This window comes from Mandrillus leucophaeus, unplaced genomic scaffold, assembly GCF_000951045.1.
Source record: "Mandrillus leucophaeus isolate KB7577 unplaced genomic scaffold, Mleu.le_1.0 Scaffold160, whole genome shotgun sequence".
NCBI classification, from domain to species: domain Eukaryota; kingdom Metazoa; phylum Chordata; class Mammalia; order Primates; family Cercopithecidae; genus Mandrillus; species Mandrillus leucophaeus.
Genome location: NW_012101588.1, coordinates 427,944 through 448,636, shown reverse-complemented (window position 1 = coordinate 448,636; position 20,693 = coordinate 427,944). Strand labels below are relative to the sequence as shown.

The window sequence follows — 20,693 nt, the reverse complement described above, 5'->3', positions numbered from 1 at the left end:
ATTGGAGCTCTGCAAGAAATATCAGATTTATTTAAAGCTTGAAATCAAATAGTTACAAGATTTAAGTCAATATTTTGGTAGATGACAGTCAATAAACATGTAGATTAAATAAACTACCTCTATTACAACCAACAGCAATAAGCTTTTCATGAGTTAAAAAGAAAAGCTCATGTAGGCCCCAGCCCTGAGGCTACCTGACCTGACAAAACTCTTTACACTCTATCTGTCAAAAAAAAAATGGCAGTTGGAGTTTTAACTCAGACTGTAGGGCCCTGGCCAAGGCCAGTGGCCTATCTCTCAAAACAACTAGATGGGGTTTCCAAAGGCTGGGCCCCATGTCCAAGGGCCCTGGCAGCAATGGCCCCATTAGCACAAGAAGCAGATAAGCTAACTCTTAGGCAAAACCTAAACATAAAGTCCCCCCATGCTGTGGTGATTTTAGTAAATACCAAAGGACACCATTAGCTAATACATGCTAGACTAACTAGATACCAAAGCTTGCTCTGTGAAAATCTCCGCATAACCACTGAAGTTGGCAACACTCTAAACCCTGCCACCTTGCTCCTGGTATCAGAGGGCCCAGTTAAAACATAACTGTGTAAAAGTATTGGACTCAGTTTATTCTAGTGGGCACAATCTCCGAGACCATCCTTAAACATCAGTAGACTGGGAGCTGTACGTGGATGGAAGCAGCTTCACCAACCCCTGCAAAGTGACTCTGAAAAAGACGACAAGCCCTGCTCCAGTGACACCCAGAAGCTGACTGGTCCACGCACAGCTGAAGCATGAGGAAACTCATCGCGGGACTCATTTTCCTTAAAATTTGGACTTGTATGGTAAGGACTTCAACTGACCTTCCTCAGACTGAGGACCGTTCCCAGTATATACATCAAGTCACTGAGGTAGGACAAAAGATTGCTACAGTCCTATTATGTTATGGTTATTAAGTGTACCAGGACTCTAAAAGAAACTTGTTTGTATAATGACACCTAGTACAAAGTATGTAATCCAGGAAGTGACCAGTCGGATGTGTGCTATGACCCCTCTGAACCTCCCATGATCACAGTTTTTAAAATAAAATTAAGGACTGGTCCTTTTCTAAGTGACATAAGTAAAGTAATAGCTAGAACAAAAAAAAGAGGGGTCCCCAAAAATGTAACCTTAAAATTTGACGCCTGGGCCGTTATTAATAGTAAACAGCATGGGATGGGATGCGGTTCTCTAAATTGGGAAAAAAGTTACACAGCAGAAAATAAGTATATCTGTCAAGAATCATATTTATGTGAGATGTGTCAATACTGGTCTTGTGTCTTTTGGGCTACTTGAAAAAACAAAAATGAAAAAGATCCTGTTTGGTTCCAAAAAGGAACAGTCAGCCCCTCCTGCACGAGTGGGAACCGCAACCCTTCAGAATTGGTCATCGCAGACCCCTCAGACCCAAAATGAAATTTAAAAAAATACATAACATTAGAAAAAAGGACTAGATCCTAGCATAAGCATCCTAATAAAAGGAGAGGTTCAAAGAGACTCTCCAGAGCCAGTATTTCAGACTTTCTATGATGAACTAAATGTGCCAATACCTGAGATTTCAGGAAAAACTAAAAATTTGCTTTTGCAATTAGCCGAACATGTAGCCCAGTCTCTAAAAGTCACTTCATGTTATGTTTGTGGAGGAACCATAAGAGGAGATCAACGGCCATGGGAAGCCTGAGAATTAGTTCCTACAGACCCAGTTCCTGATGAATTCCCAGCCCAAAAGAACCACCCTGACAATTTTTGGGTTCTAAAAGTCTGCATTATTAGACAGTATTGCATAGCTAGAGAAGGAAAAGGATTCACTCATCCATAGGGTGGCTTAGTTGTCTTGGGCAAAAGCTGTATAATAGTACCGCAAGAACAGTTATATGGTGGAGTTCCAATTATACAGAAAGAAATCCATTCAGTAAATTTCCAAGGTTACAGACTGTCTGGGCCCACTCAGAATTCCACCAGGACTAGACGGCCCCCACCGGGTTATACTGGACATGTGGACATAGAGCCTACGCTAAGCTGCCTGACCAGTGGACAGGCGGTTGTGTTATTGGCACTATTAAACCATCTTTCTTCTTACTGCCCATAAAAACAGGTGAACTTCTGGACTTCCCAGTCTATGCCTACCGCGAAAAATGAAGCATAGCCATAGATAATTAGAAAGATGATGAATGGCCCCCTGAAAGAATCATACAATACTATGGACTCATCACTTGGGCACACGATGGCTCATGGGGATGTCGGACCCCCATCTACATGCACAACCGAATCATACGGTTACAAGCTGTTTTAGAAATTATTGCTAATAACATTAGAATAATAATTAGAATATTAGAATAATTAGAAATTATTACTAATAATTTCTAATAATAAAACTGGTCAAGCCTTGACTATTCTGGCCCAGCAAGAAACTCAGATAAGATATGATATCTATCAAAATAGATTGGCTCTCGACTACTTACTAGCAGCTAAAAGAAAGGTCTATAAGAAATTTCACCTTACTAATTACTGTCTACACATAGATAATCAAAGGCAAGTAGTTAAAGAGATAGTTAAAAACATAACAAAACTGGCACATGTACCTGTGCAAGTGTGGCTCAGACTTAATCCAGGAGCCATGTTTGAAAATTAGTTCCCAGCACTAAGAGGATTTAAAACTCTTATAATAAAAGTTATAACAGTAATAAGAACCTGCTTACTTCCCTCTTGTTTGCTACCTGTACTCCTTCAAATGATAAAAACCTTCATTGCTACCTTAGTTCACCAAAATGCTTCAGCACAAGTGTACTATATAAATCACTATCGATCTATTGCACAAAAAGACATAAGTAGCAAAAATAAGAGTGAGAACTCCCACTAATAAAAAGTGAGAGTCTCAAAGAGGGGAAATGAGGAAAGAGAGAGACCCTCTCATTTGTTTTGTATTGTTTTATACTCAGTACCTGTTTTAAGAAAAAACAAGGAAGTAAAACCAAAGACAGGCAGCCCAGTGCCAGGCCCAAAACCAGGCCTGGGCCTGCCTGGCCTAAACTCACTAGTTAAAAATCAACTCATAACTTAGAAACCAATGTTATTCATAGATACCAGACATTGTATAGAAGAACATTGTGAAACTCCCTGCCCTGTTCTGTTTCACTCCGACCACTGGTGCATGCAGCCCCTGTCACGTACCCCCTGCTTGCTCAAATCAATCACGACCCTTTCATGTAAAACCTTTAGTGTTGTGAGTCCTTAAAAGGGACACAAATTGTGCACTCAGAGAGCTTGGATTTTAAGGCAGTAGCTTGCTATGTTCCCAGCTGAATAAAGCCCTTTCTTCTACAACTCGGTGTCTGAGAGGTTTTGTCTGCAGCTTGTCCTGCTACAATATGAGGCAAATGTACACCAATGGAAAGCTTTCCTCAGGCCATTACAAAGAGAGAAATGCTGGGTCCCACTCCATGAACAGGTCGAAGAACCAAATATATTCAAAGAGCTATTTCATTGTTTCAACTTGCAAGTGAGGGGAGCATGGCACCCAAACAGAGATGATATAAATTAATAAAACTGAGTACCAGGTGAAGTGCTTGGCCATCCTTTGCATAGTGAGCTACAATGGCTTTTTTTTTTTTTTCCGACTAGACTGTCCATCACGTAGGTACACTCTTTTAGATTAGAAAAATCACCCATTATTTTCTCTGCCCATTCATTCCAGCATCCTGACAGTCTTCACAGGGAAATTAAACTTATTTTTTTTAAAATTTTTCAATCTTACACAAGATTTTGAACTGGGAGTTTCATGAATCAAAAATTAAATAAAACAAATTGCACATAAAGCCATGGCATATGTATTTTTACTACACTGTGGTAGAAAAAATAATTGTTATACCAAAAAAAACTATGTCTTACCTGATTTCAGAAATAAAAGAAGTAGAAGAACCACTTCCTTATGTTCCATTATGGGACTGGCCAGCAGTGCCCAGAAAGTGTGTCCCCATCCCAGAATGTTGTTGACTTACATGAGAGTAAACGCATCCACAAACCAGATGGTCAAATTAAGTTAATTATTCTCTCAGAGACCCATGCCACTGCCTCAGCAGGGTTCAAACATTACCTTGAATAAAGAGTCTTACAAAATACTTGAGAGTGGAATGTCAATAGATGCTGGGAAGTGGTGAAAGCCATCTCCCCCCTCAGCTGCTCCATGCTGCCTTTATTTCTGCTTACTCCTTCCCTCACCCCCAGATCTTCATCTCTCCTGATTAGTCTTGTTCCCTCCTCTCTTATTCCCTTCATTTTGGATAAAATAAAATCATAAAAGTAGCTCACATTTGCTGGTACCTTCCATGACCAGACCCTCTGCCAAGTGCTGCCATCCATAGCCTCCCTCAAGCTTCCCAACAGGCAGTGCTGTTCTCATTCCTGCTGTACAAGGAGGGGGCTGAGGCCTTCCCAAGCTTGTGTGGCTACTCAGGGGTGCAGCTAATAGACACAACCCATTCAGGTCTTAGTTTATGAACAAGCTAGGTGTAAATGTTAAAATCTCCACATTCTATACCAAACTGTCGAAAATACAACATAAGTGAAAATCTTTTATTACCTTCAAAATTTCTTTATTCCTAGTGAACTCACATGTTTTCTGTAACTATAAATTATGTTATAAGATATCAGTCCTTCCAGGAGGGGGCGGTGGCTCATGCCTATAATCCCAGCATTTGGAGAGGCCAAGGCAGATGGATCACCTGAGGCCGGGAGTTTGAGACAAGCCTGGGCAACATGGCAAAACCCTGTCTCTATGAAAAATACAAAAATTAGCTGGGTGTGGAAGCACATGCTGGTCATCCTAGCTATTCAGTAGGCTGAGGCACTAGAATCGCTTGAACCTGGGAGGTAGAGGTTGCAGTGAGCCACAAATGTGCCACTGCACTCCAGCCTGGGTGACAGAGCAAGACTGTCTCAGAAAAGAAAAATAAATAAATAAATACTAAATAAAATGAATAAAATATCAATCTTTCCCATTCCAGTAGGTGAGGCCTAAATAAGTAAATATTTTTAAAACTAAAATAAAGCACAGGGCCAGGTGCAGTGGCTTAACTCTGTAATCCCCAGCACTTTGGGAGGCCAAGACTGGTGGATCACGAGGTGAGGAGTTCGAGGTGAAACCCCATCTCTACTAAAAATACAAAAATTAGCCAGGCATGGTGGTGGGTACCTGTAGTCCCAGCTACTAGGGAGGCTGAGGCCGTAGTATCGCTTGAACCCGGGAGGCAGAGGTTGCAGTGAGCCAAAATCACACCAGTGCACTCCAACCAGGGTGACAGAGCGAGACTCTGTCTCAAAAAAATAAAATAAAATAAAATAAAATAAAATAAAATAAAATAAAATAAAATAAAATAAAATAAAAGCATAGTATCAATCTTTCCCCAAATGAATTCATGGTGCAATCTTACATTTTCATTCTCATGAAGTAAAGCAAGAGTGGTAGAATTAAGTGGAAAGAGTCTATCTCTAGCGTAGTCACATCAGTGGTTGTATCAAGATGATTAGGAGGCGCCTCCCAAGTTTAAAACAGTATCCAAGCCCCAATTGTAAATCAACTGGGGAGACACGCCAACTCTGATCAGCAGCAATATCTGAGCTCCAGTCTCCACTCTAGCAAAACGTCCTTTCACAAAGATGAGGACTGAAAAATGCTCACTGAATTTAGCAAAGAAGGAGTCACTACAGGGGTGGGAAGAGAAGCCTCTCCATAGGTCTCAGTCTGTTTGTGTTGCTGTAACAAAATGTCACAGGTTGGGTAATCTATAGAGGACAAAAATGGATCATCTCACAGTTCTGGCAGCTGTGAGGCCCCCAGTCAAGGGACCTGCATCTGGTGACCCCTTATTACTGTGTCCTCATGTGGCATCAGAGGCCATGAGGAAAGCAGAGGAAATGCCATATGAGGTTGCAGTGAGGAGTTGGGTCACCAGAGGCCATGATGAAATTTCCATGATGGGACTCATGCCTCAATAAGAAAAAGATGAGACCCATCTCTACGCGTGCGCGCGCGCGCGCACACACACACACACACACACACACACACACACACACACAGAGTCCCTTTCCCTTCTTGCAGAAGCAGAGGAGATGCCATGTGAGGGTGCAGTGAGGAGTCAGGCCATCTAAAAGTCACGGGGAGAGATTTCACCAGACACTGCATCTGCTGACACCTTGATCTTGGACTTCCAGCCTCCAAAACAATGAAAATTAAAGGTATTTAAACCAACCCCCGAGTGTGTGGTATTTTGTGATGGCAGCCCAAGTTGACTAAGGCACCTGGTTAGACCCAAATAAGCAGGTGAGAAGAACTGGGGGAGGGGTGAGAGAGGAAACTAGACTGGGCCAGATGACAGGGGAGGGGAGACTGCCTTGCTAAATATTGTGGATTTTAACACAAAGACCTTGATGAGCTACTGAAGGCAGGGTGTGCCACAAACTTGGGGAGCTCCAGGCCCCTTGGAAAAGAATGTCATTTCTGTAGAAAAGGAGGCGTCCCCTTTTCTAAGATTATTTGACCTTTGTAAAAGAATAGGTCCTTTGGTTCTTGGTGTTAGAGCACAGTAAGAAAAGGTAATTCTCTGAATTTTTAAAAGCCCTTTTCTGAATCCAGCCCTCCCTCAGTCCCCTAAGAGTGGCCAGAGAAGAAGGAATCCACCGAGCTGATATTCCAGTTCAGTAAGTTGTAGGGACATTGTTTTTAAAGAATCTGTAGGTAGGGGAGCACCAACCCATAACTCACCGCAAGCCTGCGGGGTTCTCCAGCCCAGTCCCTTTTAGAACCCTTCTCTGTCCATGACCAGTGATGGATTATTCCAAATGTTTTTCAGTTTCATTTGACCTACTTTGAAAACCAAGTTCCAAAAACGAATAACTCTGGGAGCTAAGCCTGCTGCATTAGGTCCCTCTAAGTAGCCTTTCCACCTACCCAGGCCACAATCAGCAGTAATCACCATTGAACATCCTTGAGGTAATTCTTCCAAAATTACTTTGCATCAAAGACTGCACAAGAACTGCTCTAAGTAGAAGGACTGATGTCAGCAAACAAGGTCCCACCAAGGGCTGCAGACAGCCCTCGACCTTCATGTGGGAAGGTGTCACTGAGTTCTGACACTCTGGAAATCCTTTAGGACTCAAACCTTCCAATAAGCAAATATATGGAAAGGTGAAATCAGATAAAGACATTATTACCTCAGGGGACAATTAAGCATTGGTGGCTAGTCTAAACATACTCTTTTAGAATCTTTATTATACTACTAGCCACCATTTATTGTAGCTTTGTCAATCTGTGCCAGGCACAAGCAACACTATGAATTGCCCATACCATGCTATAATTGCCAGATTTTTCTCTGTTATTCCCATTACCATTCTATATATCAGGACACTGAAACTTGCTTGCTCATAGTTATATCAATGGACACTGGGAGAGCCAGGTTCCAACTCAGATATCTGTGTCTCAAGTGATTACCTCTTTTTTTTTTTTTTTTTTTTTTTTTTAGACAGAGTCTTGCTCTATTGCCTAGGCTGGAGTGTAGTGGTGCAATCTTGGCTCGCTGCAACCTCTGCCTCCGGGGTTCAAGCCATTCTCCTGCTTCAGCTCCCTAAGTAGCTGGGATTACAGGTGTGCCCGACTAATTTTTTGTATTTTTCAGAGAGACAGGGTTTCACCATGTTGGCCAAGCTGGTCTCGAATTCCTGACTTCAAGGGATCTGCTCACCTTGACCTCTCAAAGTGTGGGGATTACAGACATGAGCCACTGTGTCTGGCCTCAAGTGATTACTTTCAATCACTGCACTGCAATTTGCTACTGGGTGGAAAGAATAATAATATCAGTAATGCTATGCTTGATACTGTACTCCTTTTTGAAGTTCTAATTTATTTATAACTGACACATAGTAATTATATATATTTATGGGGTACAGTGTGATGTTTCAATGCATGGATACACTGTTTAAGGATCAAATCAGGTGATTAGCATACCCCTCACTTCTAACATTTTTTCTTTCTTTGTGGTGAGAAGATTTAAAATTCTCTCTTCTAGTTATCTTGAACTATACAACACATAATTATTAGCTATAGTCACCCTAGTGTGTAATAGAACACTGGAACTTATCTTTCTATCTAACTCGAAATTTGTACTCATGGACCAACCTCTCTCCATTCTCCTCTCCCTGACTACCCTCCTCACCCTCTGGTAACCACTATTCTACTGTCTAATTCTATGAGATCAAGATTTTACAAAATTTTATTGACAAATAATAATTGCACATGTTCATGGAGTACATAGAGCTATTTCAATACATATAATGTATAGAGATCGAAGAGGGGTAGTTAGTATATCTGTCAATCACCTCAAATGTTTATCACTCATTTGTGTTGGAAACATTCAATATCTTCTTTCTAGTTGCTTGAAACTATACAATATATTATTGTTAGCCATATTCATCCTACAGTGGCATAGAACACTACAACATATTCCTGCTATCTGGCTGTAATTTTGTAGCCTTTAATAAATCTCTCCCTATTCCCCCTTTCCCCACCCTTCCAGGCCTCTAGCATCCTCTTTTCTAATTTTTACTTCGAGATCAGCTTTTCTTAGGGGCCACATATTGATACCAGCAGCAAATCCATATGGATCTGTAGCAACCTCAATTCTTGCTTCCTCAGAAGAAAGAATTTGACTGAGGGGCATGAGGCAGAAAGCAAGATTGTGGAAAGTTTTTAGAGCAGTAGTGAAAGTTTATTTAAAAGCTTTAGAGCAGGAGAAAAAAGGAGGAAAGCACACTTGGAATAGGGCCAAGTGGGTGACTTGACCTTTGGACTTGGGGGTTTTATACGTTGGCATGCTTCCAGGGTCTTGTGTTCCTTCTCCCCACTCACCCAACTCCTGAGATCTTATTGGGAAGCTGCTGTTTCAGTTGTTTTCGATCTATTGGGAGACGGCTTTCCCTGATGCCAGCTGTGACCAATTATTACTTTAGAAAGACAGTTAACAACCACCTGACCATCACCTGATGGTTGGCAATACTCCCATTGTGTGTTTGAGGTAGTGGTAAGGGGAAGCCCTCTTCTGCCCTACTCATACCTTACTAACTACCTACTGTAACGTTATGAGTGAGAACATTCACTGTTTACTTTTCTGTTCCTGGCTTACTTAACATACTGTCCTCTAGTTCCATCCATGTTGCTGCAAATGATAGGATATTCATTATTTTTCCCACCAACTGTGTAGAAAAGTTCCCTTTTTTCAGCATCCTCACCAGCATGTATTATTTTTTGTCTTTTTGATAATAGCCATCTTAACTGGGGTGAGATAATAACTCATTGTGGTTTAGATTTGCATTTTCCTGAGGATTAGTGGTGTTGAGCATGTTTTCATACATTTTTGGCCATTTCTATGTCTTCTTTTAAGAAATGCCTGTTCAGATCATTTGCCTTTTTTTTTTACTTGCATTGGTTTTTCGCTCTTGAGATGTTTGAGTTCCTTGTATATTCTGGATACTAGTCCCCTGTGCAATGAGTAGTTTACACATATATGAGGCACCACATGAAGTTCTTTACACAGGTTAGTTCACTCACTCCTCACTCCAACCCCACGAGGGAGGTGCTGTTACTACTACTCTTATTTTACCCATAGAGAGTTCAGTAGAGTTTCATAACTTCCCAAAAGTCACACAGCTAGTGTGGCAGATGGAGCACAGATAGATGCTACAGCCAGGCCTTCCAAGCCACGCCTCGCTGCTGCCGGAGCCTGCTCATCTGCAGTCACTGCCACAGGCATCAGTGGCAGTACCCAGAATAAGCATTTATGGAGCACCTACTGTATTCACAGAACTCTGATCAGTCTGAAAGCCTGAGCAATTAAGCAAACAAACCCAAGGAACGGTAGAAATCGCAGAGTTCAAACCAGAGTCTAGGGCCTGAAGTGCACTGCATGGGTCAGGTTAAACTGAATGAAACATTCCTGTTTTGATCCTTTCCATTATTTATTGTTCATACCCATAAATACCTTTAATGTGGTCAGTTTTAGTTTTTCCAAAGTCAACAACAAATACGCTACAAATCAGCTCTCCCAACATTTTCTTCTGAAACAGGCCCATTGAAAGCCCTGTTTTACAGAAACTTGCTCCTTTAACATGAATAATACGTCACAGGAGACCTGGTAGATCATGCTACATACTTAATGTGGAAAGGTTGCTTCATCCAAGAGCCTGGAGTTTTCAGAGACACTGTCCTGAAACTTCCTGCCTAGGGTAATGCCAGCACCTGCAGGCAATAGCGCTGACGCAATTAAGGCTTAAATACAACCCACCAGCCTCCCAGTGCTGGTTAGGCTGGGAAAACCTTCTGCTAAACATAAGATCGAGCTTTTTTTTCTTTTTTCTTTCTGGAATTAGTAAACAGCATGTATTCTCAGTCTTACCTTCCAAAAGTTCCACTTGGAACATTGCTGGGCAGCGTGGAAACAGAAGTAAACGTCAGCCAGGCCGCCAGGGGGAGGCAGACCCCACACTTCTTCGCACGCCCTTCCCTCCTGTGAGGGAAGCGAGTTTCCAGCTGCCAAAATCTGTCGCGGTTTTTGTCCCAAGCGACTTCAGCCAGCAGATGGTTCATGTCCTTCTGAGGCCGCAAAATTCGAGGTGAAAGGAGTGGGGCGTGCGGCTGAGAGTGGGGAGAGCAATCCAGGGGAGCCAGTGTGGGAGCTGCAGCGGGCCTGTGGTCGCCCGGAGGACACCGATGCTTCTGGAGCGCGCGAGGGGTGCGGCTTCCACTCAGTGGGGTGGAAACTTCAGTTCTCCATCCCTGAAGACTTTTCAGCTCAATAAGAATTCCCCCTTTTTTGCTTAATCCAACTTTAGTTGGATTTTCTGTCACTTGCAAGAAAGAGTCGTGTTAGATACAACTCTATTCTATATTATTATCAGGAGGTGCCATGATGGAGTGCTTAACATGTGCTTGACACTTGATGCACTTTCTTATTGTTTCTCCCCCAACAACCCTGCAGCCCCTATTTCATATGAGAAAACAATCAACGAGAGCTCATGACTTTTCTAAGTCCCAGCAGCCAGTAAGTGGGAACCAGGGTTCTAATTCAGGTCTGCCTGTGCCATTCTGCACCGTCTCTGAGCCTCAGGTTCCTCATTTGTAAAATAGGAACAATAATATCTAAGTCTTAGAAGTTTGTAGTATTTAAATTTTTATAAATGCAAAACACTGGGAGCAGCCTGGCACACCCAAAGGTATTCCTCATTTGCCAAGTGTCCTTTTAGTTGGCCTCAGTGTTCCCAGACTCAGGAGTGCAGAAAGGGGGATCAAGAAACCAGGGAGGATGAGGTTTTAAAAATAGTAGGAAAAGCACAGAAAAAGGAAAGCAAACTTTGCAATTATCTAGACCAGTGGTTTTTAACCTTTTTGTTAAACAAAAAACAAACAAACCAACAAACAAAAACCTTTCTTCAAATGACAGCTTATGCAAAAGGCTTGAACATGCTGGTTTTACAAATGAGGGGTTGGAGTCAAGTGGTACAAAGAGGTAACATGCCTAGTCCAGGTCTGTTTGGCTAGTGGCAGAGTCAGAACGTTTTTCTAGGGCTCCAGACTCCTAATGTCCTCACCAGCACCTCTGAGAAAGTCAGGCAGAGATCCCAAGACAGTCTCAGTGTTCCACTGGCCAAGGGGGCAAGTCTGATGGATATAATTATTGTCAGGGCATACTGCAAAATGAAGAAGGAATTCCTAAGATGTCGTACAGGTGCTGATACCACATCCTACACAGATGTTCCCTCTCTTGTTCTCACCAATCAACCAATACCAAATACTATCCTAGATTTGGGGCCATGGGGCCTGTCTGTCTCTTCCTTAGCTGCAGATTCCCTGCCTAACACCCTCCAACACACATTAGACATGTGGTTATTTGGTAAGAAGATGAGTTTAGTTATAACTTTTGTCATTATTGTTTCACATCATGTTTAGAAACCCAATCTGGCTAATTTCACGTGAAAAATAATCTAACACCCTTAAGGGCTGGGTGAAAACCCCACTTACCCGAGGAAGCAATATGAATGCTGAAGTTATGGATTCAGAGACTCAAAGACCTTTACTCATTTTCTGCTTGTTTTAGGCGTAAAGAAAATACACAATCATTAAAATAAAAAATGGATCACACCCTAAAACTTCAACAGCAAAAATACTTTGCTAACATGCCCCACTATTAAACCAAAAACAAGTCAGCTACAAAGACCCTGTACAAGGCCTTGGCCCTATGAAAACCTCCAAAGAAGAAGTCTATTTGCTGTACTCAATCTACACTGCAGTTAAAGAAACACCCACACAGAGACATGAGAAGGAACCAATGCAAGAACTCCAATAAATCAAATGACCAGGTCATATGTCCTCCAAACAACTGCACCAGTTCTCCAACAAGGGTTCTTAACAAAACTGAGCTAACTGAAATGACAGAAATATAATTCAGACTATGGATACAAATGAAGATCATCAAGATTTAGCACAATGGCAAAATCCAATCCAAGGAAATTAAAAATCCCAATAAAATAATACAGAAGCTGAAAGATTAACTTGCTGGTATAAAAAAAGACCTAATGGATCTGACAGAGCTGACAGCTGAGAAACAAACTATAAGAATTTCACAATGCAATCCAAGTATTAATAGCAGAATAGACCAAGCTGAGGAAAGAATCTCAGAAATGGAAGACTAGCTCTCTGAAATCAGATAGTTGACAAAAATGAAGAAAAAAGAATGAAAAGGAATGAAAAAAACCTACAAGAAATATGGGATTATGAAAAAGGCCAAATCTACAAATCATTGGCATCTCTGAATGAGATGGGGAGAAAGCTAACAATTTGGAAAACAATTTAGGATACCATCCATGAAAACTTCCCCAATGTTGCTAGAGAGGCCAATAGTCAAATTCAGAAAATACAGAGAATCCCTGCCAGATTCTGCATAAGAAGATCATCCCAAGACACATAATCATCAGCTTTTCCAAGGTCAAAATGAAAGACAGAATGTTAAAGGCAACTAAAGAGAAAGGGCAGGTCATCTACAAAGGGAACCCCATCAACCTAATAGCATACCTCTCAGCTGAACCCCTACAAGCCAGAAGAGATTGTGGACCTATATTCAACATTTTAAAATATATATATATTCAGTCAAGAATTTCATATCTAACCAGACTAAGCTTCCTAAGCAACAGAGAAATAAGATCCCTTTTAGATAAGCAAATGTTGAGGGAGTTTGTTACCACCAGACCTGCCTTACAAGAGATCTTGAAAAGAGCACTAACTATAGAAAGGAAAGATGGCTATTCGCCAGTACAAAAATACACTTAAATTCACAAACCACTGACACTATAAAGCCACCACACAAACAAGCCAGCATAAAAACACAATGAGAGCATCAAATTCACACATACCAATAATAGCCTTGAATGTAAATGGGCTAAATGCCCAACTTAAGAGGCACAGAGTGGCAAGCTTGATAAAAAAAAAGCAAGACCCAATTAATTATATGCTGTCTTCAAGAGACCCATCTCACATGTACTGACACCCAAAGGTTCAAAATAAAGGGCAAGCAAATGGAAATCAGAAAAAAAGCAGGGATTGCAATCCTAATTTCAGACAAAACAGACTTTAAACCAACAAAGACCAAAAAAGACAAGAAAATTACATAATGGTAAAGGGTTCAATTCAACAAGAAGACCAACTATCCTAAATATATATGCACCCAACACAGGAGCACCCAGCTTCATAAAGAAAGTTCTTAGAGACCTACAAAGAGACTTAGATGTCCACACAATAATAGTGGGAGACTTCAGCAGTCCACTGACTGTATTAGACAGATCATCAAGGCAGAAAATGTACAAAGATATTCGGGACCTGAACTCAACATTGGACCAAATGGATCTGATAGACCTCCACAGAACTCTCTATCAACAGTAGAATATATATTATTCTCATAATCATATAGCACATTCTCTAAAAATCAACCACATAATTGGACATAAAACAGTCCTCAGCAAATGCAAAAGAACCAAAATTATACCAAAAACATCCTCAGATCACAGCTCAATAAAAATAGAAGCCAAGACTAAGCAAATTGCTCAAAACCATACAATTACATGGGAATTAAACAACATGCTCCTGAATGACTTTGGCGTAAATAATAAAATCAAGGCAGAAATCAGGAAGTTCTTTGAAACTAAAGAGAATTAAGAAATAACATACTGGAATCTCTGGGGCACAGCTAAGGTAGTGTTAAGAGGGAAATTCATAGCACTAAACACTCACATCAAAAAGAAAGATCCCAAAGTAAGAACCTAACGTCACAACTTGAAGAATTAGAGAAACAAGACCAAATCAACCTCAACACTAGCAGCAGGCAAGGAAAACCAAAATCAGAGTTGAATTGAAGAAAGTCAAGACATGAAAAAACATTCAAAAGATCAGCAAATCCAGGAGTTGGTTTTTAGAAAACATTAATAAGATAGATAGGCTGCTACCTGGCTAACAAAGAAGAAAAGAGAGAGAAGACCCAAATTAACTCAATTACAGATGACAAGGGGGATGTTAGCACTGACCCTACAAAAATAAAAATAACCATCAGAAACTACTACAGACAGCTCTATGCACACAAACTAGAAAACCTAGAAGAGATGGATAAATTGCTGGACACATACACCCTCCCAAGACTGAACCAGGAAGAAATTGATTCTTTAAACAGACCAATAATGAGCTCCAAAACTGAATCAGTAATGAATAGCCTACTAAGAAAAAAAAGGCCAGGACGGGATAGATTCACAGCTGAATTCTACCAGATGTGCAAAGAAGAGTGACTACCATTCTTACTGAAACGTCAAAAAAAAAATTGAGGAGGAGGGACTGCTTCCCATTTTATTCTATGAGGCCAGCATCATCCCAATACCAAAACCTGGCAGAGACACAACAATAATAAAAACTTCAGGTCAATATCCTCGATGAACATTGATGCAAAAATCCTCAACAAAATACTTGCAAACCTAATCCAGCAGCACATCAAAAAGCTAATCCATCATGATCAATTAGGCTTCATCCCTGGGATGCAAGATTGGTTCAACATATGTAAATCAAAAAATGTGATTCATCACATAAATGTGACTAAAGACAAAACCCACATTATTATCTCAATAGATGCAGAAAAGGCTTTTGATAAAATGTACCACCCTTCATGTTGAAAACTCTCAATAAACTAGGTATTGAAGGAATATGTCTCAAAATAATAAGAGACATCTATGACAAGCCCACAGCCAACAATATACCAAATGGGCAAAAGCTGGAAGCATTCCCCTTGAAAACCGGCACAAGGTAAGGATGCCCTCTCTCACCAGTCCTGTTCAACGTAGTATTGGAAGTCCTGGTCAGAGCAATCAATCAAGGGAAAGAAATAAAGAGCATCCACACAGGAAGAGAGGAAATCAAACTATCCCTGTTTGCAGATGACATGATTCTACATCTAGAAAACCCCAAAGTCTCAGCCCAAAAGCTCCTTCTCTGATAATCAACTTCAGCAAAGTTTCAGGATACAAAATCAAAATATAAAAATCACTGGCATCCCTATACACCAACAGCCAAGCTGAGAGCCAAATCAGGAACACAATCCTATTCACAATTGCCACAAAAAATAAAATACCTAAGAATACAGCCAACCAGGGTGGTGATAGATCTCTACAATGAGAATTACAAAACACTGCTCAAAGAAACAAGCGAATGGAAAAACATCCCATGCTGATGGATTGGAAGAATCAATATAAATAAAATGGCCATACTGCCCTAAGTAATTTACAGATTCATTGCTATTCCTATCCAACTGCCAATGACATTCTTCACAGCACTATTAAAAAACTATTTTAAAATTTATATAGAATGAAAAAGGGACCAGAATAGCCAAGGCAATCTGAACAAAAAGAAGAAAGGTGGAGGCATCACATTACCTGTCTTCAAACTACACATCAGGGCTATAGTAACCAAAACAGCATGGTACTGATAAAAAAATTAAAATAATTTTTAAAAATTTAAAAAAACAGACACATAGACCAATGGGACAGAATAGAGAGCCCAGAAATAAGGCCAAACCTACAACCATTTGATCTTTGACAAAGCTGACAAAAATCAAGGTCTAATATCCAGCATCGATAAGAAACTTAAACAAATTTACAAGAAATAAACCAACTCCATTAAAAAGTAGACAAGAGACATGAACAAACACTTTTCTAAAGAAAACATACAGGCAGCCAACAAGCACATGAAAAATGCTCAATATCACCGATAGTTAGAGAAATGCAAATCAAAACCACAACGAGAAACCATCTCATGCCAGCCAGAATGGTTGTAGAGAAAAGGGAACACTTATGCACTGTGGGTGGGACTGTAAATTAGTCCAACCATTGTAGAAAGCAGTCCAGTGATTCCTCAAAGAGCTAAAAACAGACCTAACGTTCAACCCAGCAATCCTATTACCAGGTATATACCCAGAGGAATATAAATTACCCTACCATAAAGTCACATGAATGTGAATGTTTATTGCAGCACTAATCATAATAGCAAAGACTTGGAATCACCTATATGCCTATCAATGACAGATTGGATAAAGAAAATGTAGTACATATACACCATGAAATACTATGTAGTCATAAAAAACAATGAGATAATGTCTTTTACAGGAACATGAATGGAGCTAGAGGCCATTATCCTTAGAAAAGTAACACAGGAACAGAAAAGTAAATACTACATGTTCACACTTACAAGTGGGAGCTAAATGATGAGAACTCATGGACACAAAAAGGGGAGCAACAGACACTGGGGCCTACTTGAGGGAAAAGAGTGGGAGGAGGGAGAGGAGCAGGAAATACTAAGTATTGGGTACTAGGCTTAGTACCTAGGTGACAAAATAATCTGTACAACTAACCCCTGAGACACAACTTCACTTATGCAAAATAAACCTGCACATGTAACCCTGAACTAAAAAAAAAAAAGTTCAAATAATAATTAAAATAGAAAAACAGGTTCTGAAAAAAAAGAAAAGAGAGAGAGACTCAAAGAAACAGTCTTTCACCCCTTGACCATGTGCCTTGAAGACCCATTATGCAGAAATAGACAGGTGCCCAGACAAAATCAGGAGTGAGTGGACCACATTCATGGATAGGAATTTGCACAGCTTTCTCTGAAATGCTCATTTTGTCACATGGACTGTAGGTCAAAACCAATTCGTTATGTGGGCAATGGAATTTATCTCACCTTGGGTTTCTCCCCAGCCAGTGATGAAACATTCGGTCCGGTCAGCGACCACATAATTTGGGGATGGCAGACAAGCTGGGATGACTTTGTCAGCGATGATGGCAGAACTGAAAGAAAAGCATCAGCAGTTATGTTTGACTGCTCTGCTGGAAGTTGCAACACCCACAACCAGCCATCCCTTCCTTGAGGCCCCAGAGCCCTCTGAGCTGGCACTGCCTTGCTTCACTGACACAGAGCAACGTAGAACACAGCGTTTCACCCTCACATTTGCCTGTGGTTGCCTATGGACTACACAGATACAAGGTTTCATTTGAAAGGCATCAGTTGCATACAAGAAACTGCTGGTGGCCTTCACCTTTGAAAGTAGGGATGACAAAGGCACACTTCTCAAGTATATTCTGTGCACAACTTGAATCTCATGCTGAGTGCATCCTTTTACATTAACTGAATAGGGCATTGATCAGTGCACAGAATGTCTCACTGAGACGCCACCAAGAGGCTGTAAAATTGCAAACCTGTTGTGTGCCCAGAGCAACTTGCCCCATCCTTGGATCCTCCACTTCCTCCTCAGTGAATGTTACTACACCATGGTTGTAAGAATCCAGTAAAACACTTGATACCAAATGAAAGTGTGAACATTGAGATGAATGTTTTCAAAGCTGCAACATGTATGGGGAGTCATGCAAACTGGTTCTGTTATTGGGAATGAAGTCTGTCACCGACTGCTTGACTTGAGCCCAGCCCAGGGGACACAGAGCAGAGAGGTGTATATCATGGAGTGAACTGGGCCATGGACGTGTAACAGAAGACCAGCTGAGAGTCTGAATGTTATTCTGGGGCACATGTGAGTCTAGGACTGGTGCCAAGAGCATGTAAATAAACCACAAGCAAATATTGAAGGTGGACCACTTGTTTTTCATTGCAAATTGGCTGCCCAATTTTTAAACAGTCTACAGCACACACTGTCACATGGGAATGATGTTTTACAGTGACACGTAATTAGAAGGCAGAGAAAGGATAAATATACATTTTTTACAATTTAAAATTTTCACTATTACCAAACAAAAATATCCACTCAAAATACAACTCAACAATGCAGCAGTCATCTAACAGCAAAGAAATGCAGAGAAAAGCAAAACCGCAGGTGACTATGAATAAAGGGTGAATGTAGTCTCAAATCCTCAAAGAGCTGTGTTTATTTCATTGATTCAACGAATGAATAATTCATTCAGTGAATGAAATGAATAAATACTCGTATTCAATTCTGATGTGCTTTAAGGATGAATATGCTCATTTTACACTTAGCACAGACTTTTGTGTATATTGTCCCTTGTCCTCTTTATAGAAAGTTTCTTCCTCACTGTTAAAGTTTCCCTTCGGTACCAATTTTCCCTGTCCACATAAAGTATTTCATTTAAAAAATCTCACCATAAAATATACACTGAAAAGAGCCTGAAAGTGCTATGTGAGCTCTGGCATCTCCATTGAGCTCACCGTTCCTCTGCAGTTGTTCTTTCCCCAGTAGCTGTTCCTTATTCTTCTTTCTTTGTGGAACCTCTCCCTGTGCATACACGGCTTTGTATTTAGCCAGAGACTTGAGGACTAACTTTTTTTTTTTTTTCTGAGATGAAGTCTCGCTCTTGTCGCCCAGGCTGGAGCGCAGTGGCACAATCTTGGCTCACTGCAACCTTCACCTCCCAGATTCAAGCGATTCTCCTGCCTCAGGCAAACTGCCCACCTTGGCCTCCCAAAGTGCTGGGATTACAGGACTGAGCCACCGCACCAGGCCTAGTGCTTCTTTAAATAAGGGACAAGAAATTTAAAGAGAAAATAGGAAGTACCTTCCCTCTTATGGTAGGAAGTACCTTTTACTTATGAAGTAAGAAGCTAATTGATCATGTGGTAAAAAGGAACCAAATAAAAACGGTGTCTCAAAATATTAGGAGCACTGCTTCAGTGAAATCAGTTAAAGTAAATGCCCATATTAGTCATCCATTGATACACATACTTATTTTCCTAAGTGAATTCTCCACAATTCTGAAAATCAGTGAAAAGATCATCTCATGTTACTTCTACACAAAACCAAGCAGCGCATGTGACTCTCCATGTTTCATGTTTCAGGGCATACACATCCCTTTCCACCGGGGATCAATGTGCCCTGTGGAAAGTAACTTCTTGCCTTTTAAACTAAATTCAGTAAACAAAAATTGTTTTGTATAGCTGACATAGGATCACATCAATTGCACGAAAAACATCAGTCTGTGGAAGGAACTTACAACGCTGAATGAGGCACGTTAAGAAGGCGTAACCCATCACATTGGCTTTTCTGCTGTTCGAATTTTTTTTCTGGTCAAAAATACAGGTGCTAAGACTCCCTGAGTCCAGCAGATGTCAGAACAGAGGAAGGCAGAGGGCAGCCTCCTGCAAAACATCTCCTACTCCTGCCAGTTTCTAATCCAGGGTCCAGGAGCTGGAGCATCCGGGCTCCCCGTGCCTGCTCTTGGAAACGGAAATGCCCTCCCTCAAACCCCACTTCTCTCAGGGGCTCCGACCCACCTACCTGAGGGTCAGTCCGGGAGCCAGCGTCTGGACAGAGCGGGGCCGCGCCCTGGAACGGGCAAGGAAGGAGAAGAGCCCAGCTGGCAGCGCGGGGGCGAGCGTCCTCCCTTTCCCAGCGGCCTTGGCCTGACCACCCCAACCCTGCGGGAGGGAGTCCGCCCACCCGCGCCCCGTCCATGTCTCCGCCCCGTTCCCGCGCCCCGCGTCGGCGCCCCCGCCTGCTGTCCCTTGCCACCGCCTCGTGTCCCTCAGACCGCGCCTCCGCGGAGCGCAGGCGGCCTCGGTCCGGCCCCGCCTTGGACCCTCGCGCGCGCTCCAGAAGCATCAGTGTCCTCCGGGCGGTCACGGGCCTGCTGCGGCTCCCACCCTGGCGCCCCTGTGTTGCTCTCCCCACTCTCAGCCTCACGCCCCCCACTACTACCACCTCGTATTTTGCAGCCTCAGGACATGAACCGTCTGCTGGCTGAAGTCGCTTGGGATAAAGCCCGCGGCAGGTTTCTGGAGCCGGACGCTCCCTCCCACCTGAGGCATGGACAAAGTGTGGGGTCTGCTGCCCCCTGCCGCCCCGGCTGACGTTCGCTCCTGTTTGCACGCTGCCCAGCAATGTTCCAACTGGAACATTTCAAAGGCAAGGCTGAGAATAAATGCTGTTTACAAACTCCAGAAAAGAAAAAAAAAAAAAAAAACAGTGTTGCTCTTCTGCTTAGCACTAGGTTTTCCCAGCCAAGCCAGCACTTCTGTGGGTTGTATTTAAGTCTTAAGTGCGTCAGAGCTGTTGCCTGCAGGCGCTGGTATT

The 20,693-nt window shown here is 41.8% G+C and overlaps 1 protein-coding gene across 1 annotated transcript in view; it reads right to left on the bottom strand.

Annotated features, from left to right (window-relative positions):
- Positions 1–3,967, bottom strand: part of LPA (lipoprotein, Lp(a)) — a 135,040-nt gene extending 131,073 nt beyond the window's left edge. The window contains exon 1 of the mRNA XM_011975969.1: positions 3,919–3,967. Coding sequence (XP_011831359.1) covers positions 3,919–3,967 — 49 coding nt within the window. The remainder of the gene's footprint in view (positions 1–3,918) is intronic.
- Between the last annotated feature and the right edge of the window lie 16,726 nt (positions 3,968–20,693).